Source organism: Aedes albopictus, chromosome 3 (assembly GCF_035046485.1).
Source record: "Aedes albopictus strain Foshan chromosome 3, AalbF5, whole genome shotgun sequence".
In the NCBI taxonomy this organism is placed as follows: Eukaryota; Metazoa; Arthropoda; class Insecta; order Diptera; family Culicidae; genus Aedes; species Aedes albopictus.
Window position 1 is genome coordinate 385,381,349 of NC_085138.1, and position 6,000 is coordinate 385,387,348.

The window sequence follows — 6,000 nt, forward strand, 5'->3', positions numbered from 1 at the left end:
CTGAAGAAACCTTCGGAAAGGATTCCGAAATGCAATAACCTCGGATGGCTCTCCTGTAGAGACCTCATGAAAACTACTGCAGAAATCCTGGGAGGAACTCTGATAGGCATCTCTAGAACAACTCTCAGGAATCCATTGGAACAATATACTCCAGCAAATCTCTGGATGAAATCTTAGAAGTAATCCTAGAAAAAAATATATGTTTGATAAATTTTAGGAAGGACTTCGAAAAACTAGAATTTCGGGGGAAATTCTCAGAATAATTTTGGAACGAATTTTGGTTAGATTTCCAAGCAAATACGAAAACAAACCTCTGAATGAGCTCCTAGTCTCTGAAAGAGTTCTTGATATCACAGTTTTTCTCCACAGTTTACCAGCAACCATCTGAATAGCAAGGATAATCTGTACCTCCCGTTTTTTTGAAATTGTTGATATCCCATCGTAATTTCTTATATATCGCAAATATTGGTTGTTGAAGATCTGCCACTTCTGTGTGATTTTTGCTGATTTGAATTACGTCTCAACAGCGGCAACAGCGCAGGTTTCAAGTTGGAATTCGGACAAAGCTGTGTCATTCAGAGCAACGTACTACTTTTTGATGAGGTTGACGTTAGTAGGGGTAGTCGGGGTAATTTGGCCAATGGGGCAATTTGAGCACCTCATAAAAATCATCTAAAATCTAATATTTTTAACAAACCGACCTTAGAGCTCTACAACTGGTCTGATATGGAAGCCATTGAAACGTTAGAACGAATTAGTTTAAGCCCATAGTAAATTATAAAAATAAAATTGAAAAACGTTGGCCAAATTACCCCGAAGAGGGCTGAATAAGAACACCACCTTAGACTCCTTTTGTTCAAATACATTAGATAGCTTTAAAATTAGTTTATTTTCTGTATACATCAAGTTGACACACTACAATTCAATGTCTATCGGTGCATATTAAGTTTGTGCTACATTAGGCGAAAAAAATCTTCATTGAAAATTGTGTGCTCAAATTACCCCGACGGTTTAAAATCGACGAAAAAATCAAACTTTTTTTCAAAAACCTTTTTTTGGCATATAAATACGAATTGACTTTGATATTTTCATCCCTGGCCAAGTTCGCAGGGGTTGACGGTATTAAAGTGAAGGAGTTTCATTTTGATTATTGTAATGTAGTGTTCTTTAGTGAAACATATCACCTTTTTAACACTTTAATGCGCCTCCAACGGTTCATCACGAACCGGCTGCTGCAGATGGAGTATGGCTGATCATATGCATCAGACATGCTCGATAAACACGGAGGAACCGCCAGGGCTCAGTAGAGTCTATTCCCAAGCAATAGTTCCAAATCGGTTGGATTTGAGAAGGTTTTGATGATCGTTACAAATTCTAATAAAAGTTTTATGGGATTTGTGACTGGTTTTGGAACCCTTTACAGCCAGCTGACTTCAACATGTTGTTTGAGCTCTATTTCCCACGTTTCTCGGTTGATTTTGATTAGTAATTTATTAATGTCATAGTCGCTTTTTCGAATTTCTACAATGTTATACTTTATTATATTTTATTTAAATAAAGCAATTAAAATCAACCAAAAAATTAATAGTGGGAAGGAGATTTGCAGCACTTAATTGTGCTGATAGATTCGAAGCTAACGTGCGAACACTTGACGTGACAGTTTGGACTGGACAAAAAACTGACTGCTTTTTATTAACTGAACAACGTTACTTTTGTATGACTAGGTTGACATTTCTAGGCCACGCATGAGAAAATGATATGGTTTATCTTGATAGGACCGATAGGACAGAACGAATTTGAATATTTTTCATAGTATTTGTAGGGGAATGAATACATAATAGTTGACAAGCAATTTTTGTTTATCTCTTAGATGATGTTATGACACCAACAGAAAAAAATATTAGAAGTTCAGTTACATGTTTCTTTAGGTTTTGGACCGATAACATTTTAAGGACACAAGAGATGAACACAGAGAAGTAAATATCAAGAAAACAATTTGACACAGAATCGACTATATTTTAACATACGGGTTCGACTGATTCGATGAATCTGCCTAGAAGTAACTAGAAGACAATTGACGCTAAGATTGGAAAAAAAGCTTGCAGTTGGGACTATACTACAATAATGGCCGATAGGAAACAATGCGCTAGACAGCATTAATATTCATTTTTTAATATTTAGTATGTGCATGACGGAACAACTAGCAGGACACAGTTCCAGACGTCTCTTTTTAATAACGATATTCAGCATATTTCCAATAAAACTACACTTCAGGCCAAACATGTCTAAAGGTCCAATCTGCAGAAGAGAGGCTCTCTTTGGTTTCCCTCTCTTTCGTTAATATCTCAGCTGTTTATTTGAATTATGATTGTCTCCTTGCATAGAACGATGGTCAAAACAATCATCTTTTGATTTGTACTGCAAAAGTAGTTGAAAAGTGTACCATTATATTGCAATAATTGAAAGAGAAAGTGAACAAAGAGAGCCTCTCAAATGCAGATAGGACCTATTGAAATGTTTGGCCTGACTTCAATAAAGCAAAGACTAAAGCTGCTATGATAGAACAGATCAGAATGATTTAATTGACTTATTGACTATTGGAGATCTACTTCGAATAACCGACAAATTTACAAGAACCTTACTAAATACATGGACCATACTACAAAAAAAACCAATTGACAAAAAGAAAAAAGGGGAAACTTTTATTAAAACTATTTTTGTTCAACGCAGGCCAAAACAGTGTCGACTTGGGCCACGCACGCCTACGTACTTCTGTGTGTTGAAACAAAAATAGAGGCTCCTAGAAGCAAATGTAGGGAAAGGGTGCGGTGTAGAACATAAGCACAGTGTTGCTACCGCCGTAATCACTTTGAAAAAAAAAAAAAAAAAAAAAAAAAGAATTGACTTTGATATTTTCATGTATCTTGCGTAGTATTATCAGAATCATTATGATCATACGATGCACGAGAGATTTATCGTTGTTTTGTGCATGTTAAAGCGACTTTTGCTTAGGGTGGCCAAACTACCCCGATTTACCCTATCCGCAATTCTCTTACGTTTTAGGGCGTGCCTCTCATTTTTGAGGTTTAGACAATCTAAAGCTACTAGCTTTTCGGTAATACTAATCCGTATGGTCAATTATGATTTTCAAATAACGTACATATGTACAGATGGATAAATTATTGGTTAAATTGAGAAAAAAATCCACAGCTCAGGTGAGATTTTAACTCACGACCCTTATTCGCTAGACAAGTGCTTTACCAACTAAGCTACCGAGCCAATTAATGACCCGGCATTTTAGTTGTCATAAGGTAATTCAAATCTTTTTATATCCTTCAAAAGAAGAATATTAAAGATGTTGACAGTCCAAGGCTTATGCATTCTCTGCTGTGTGGTCCAATTACCACCCGTATTTATACTACCTTAGGTAGACATAATGAATCATACCTAGACATTTAGGTACTGTAATGAATAGTATTTAATGTAGGTAGATATCATATGCACACAACGATTAGGTAGACACTACAAATCTCATCGATCAATATCATTTTACCCTAAACCGCAAATATAACCATCTTTTTTGTACATATGTACGACGAGCGAAAGCGGTTTATTTATTGTTTGAAACTGTTTGCCTATCGTACAGGCCCCAACGAGAGGAAGAACAATTGCTACCTGGAAGGCGATCAAACGAGTCGTTCGCATTCTGTTTGATACGACTGATAACCAGGCTTGACAGAAACTCCCTCGCGAGAAAATGAGGAAGCGATTTTGGCGATTTTCTGAGGAGTGAAAATAAAACTCAGAAATCACAACGCAAATCCTCAACAGCACCGAGCGCGAGCTTGCCGCGCAGCGAGGAGTTCGTCCAACACTCATAATTTCTTGTTGTGTTTCTCACGTCCACTCACACTCAAAAAGCTCTCGCGAGTTCCACTCCCATACAAAGAAAGACTCTCGAGGCGAAAATCGAACTCAAAAACCCGAAATAATCATCGACTCTTTTTTCGTTCCCCTCTTTCTCGCTCAGTTTTTATTGCCTCTCTGTTTGGGGTTCGTTCGCTCCCTCGCGACGAGGCAAAAGCAAAACACCGCTCTAGAGCATGTGGCAAAACTCTTTTGATTTCGAGGAGGATTATCAAGCCTGCTGATAACTACGTAGAGGTAGATGCTCGAAAACGACTCACTCAAAGTGCAAATTTTCGGTAATATCAATCCGTGTTCTCAATTATGCTTTTCAAATAACTCAACGTACATATCTAAAGCTGTTTCCGAATATCAAAAAAGGACTTGTGAAGAAAAAAGGTAAAGGTGGCTGCGCCAATGAGTCCTTGTTGCTTGTTACACCACGAGATCTTTCGAACAGTGATCGTATTTTGCAAAGGCTTATTCTGCGAGTCGTGTGAGGTGAGACGAGTCGAATGAGGTGACAAAATTCGACTCGCTTCCAATTGATTTACATGAATATTTGTTTTATTTCTGTGTATTTTAACTTTATTGTTAATTCCACATTATTTATATTAGTCGTCTCACGTCACTCGAGGCGAACCATCTAATCTCATCTCACACGACTCGCAAAATAAGCCTGAATGTTCCACGTACGCGACGCCGTTCTCAGGTGCGTCGTTGGTGCTTTGTCTGTACTCCCAGAATCCTTCATGGGGACCCCATTGGCCTCGCTTTCGTCCGGCAAAGCTGTCTCGACATTATGCAATGACGACATCCGCTTGCTTTAGTCGCTCTAGGCGTTCGTCGATACTGTACATTATTGGTAACGAAGACTTTCGGATGCAATTTCGCAAAAGTAGGTGTTTGAGTCGATGATAGCGCCACGTTAGGTCCTGACGTCGACAATATCTGAAAACAGCTTTAATAAATTAGCACGTGGTTGATTTGCGGTCCCGTCTACTGAGTTTATCTTCAAGCGGTATTTTTTTTCACTTCAACAAGTTATTTTTGCAAATGCAACATATACAAAAATCTGGCACCCCTGCGTTTCGTTGTCCATCTTCATTCGACCGTTAGTAATTTGGCTTTCTTCTTAACAGTATGGTTTGTTTTGTTTATATTGTGAATGCTTTGCCATTCTAAATTGGATGATGCGCTCACCAAGCATCAACCCGCCAAATCATCGAGATGTTTATTCCCAGCCATATCACACCTTGATTGACCAGCTTAGACGATAAAGTTATTTGATCTTATTTAAAAAAAAAACGTCATCAGCTACGTTTGACTCACGTTCGTAGCCATAAAAGCGATAAGCGCTAGTTAATGATTGTTACTGGCCGTAAATGTATGTAAGATAAACAGCTAACCGCGTTTGGATGACAAAGGCGTCTGTTTGTGACGAAATCACTGTGCGTTAACGCCGTATAAAAAACTGTCCTCCAAAGAGAGAATTGAAATAATCAATAGGTACCACCATCTTCCATAAACGCCTTACAGCTCAATGCTGATCCAATGGCTATAAAATTAAATCGATGATGTAAGCAACAATACTCTTCAACTTTCACATACCACCGCGATGCGGCGGCGATCGATGGTGTGATCTCCACTTCAAACAGATACCTGGAAATATGTAAATCAACGTTAGTCTTGTCTGTCTGTCTCGTGAATTTTAATACTGCACGCATGTACGCATATCCCGAGCTGATGTGAATGACAAATTAAGAACAAAAATACAACCTTTAGCTTAAAATATTGTAGACAGCAAGCAGAAACAAATAACTTCTTTTCTACTTACCAATTTTCAATCCAGAATATCCCTCTAAATTATCTTCTTCTCATCGTTCTCCCCCTCAGAATGGAGCGCAAGGCGAAGGAAGCCGCCGACTACGAACGCAATGCCCGCGCCCAGGAATCCCGCGCCAACGAACTGTCGGCCAAGTACAACACAGTCATGTCCGAGCGCAAGAAGGCCCAGGACGAGCTGAAAGAACTGGAAAAGGAAGCCGCCCGCCTCAAGAAACAGGTTGAAACGCTCCGGAAGAACCTGGAAGA

The 6,000-nt window shown here is 38.7% G+C and overlaps 2 protein-coding genes across 2 annotated transcripts in view; one reads left to right on the forward strand and one right to left on the reverse strand.

Annotated features, from left to right (window-relative positions):
* The window catches only part of LOC109398778 (lamin Dm0), a 79,681-nt gene that overhangs the window by 28,203 nt on the left and 45,478 nt on the right, over positions 1-6,000 (forward strand). Inside the window, exon 2 of the mRNA XM_062855895.1 lies at positions 5,803-6,000. Coding sequence (XP_062711879.1) covers positions 5,803-6,000 — 198 coding nt within the window. The remainder of the gene's footprint in view (positions 1-5,802) is intronic.
* Positions 1-6,000, reverse strand: part of LOC134289672 (uncharacterized) — a 75,452-nt gene that overhangs the window by 19,957 nt on the left and 49,495 nt on the right. The gene's annotated exons all lie outside the window — the stretch shown is intronic.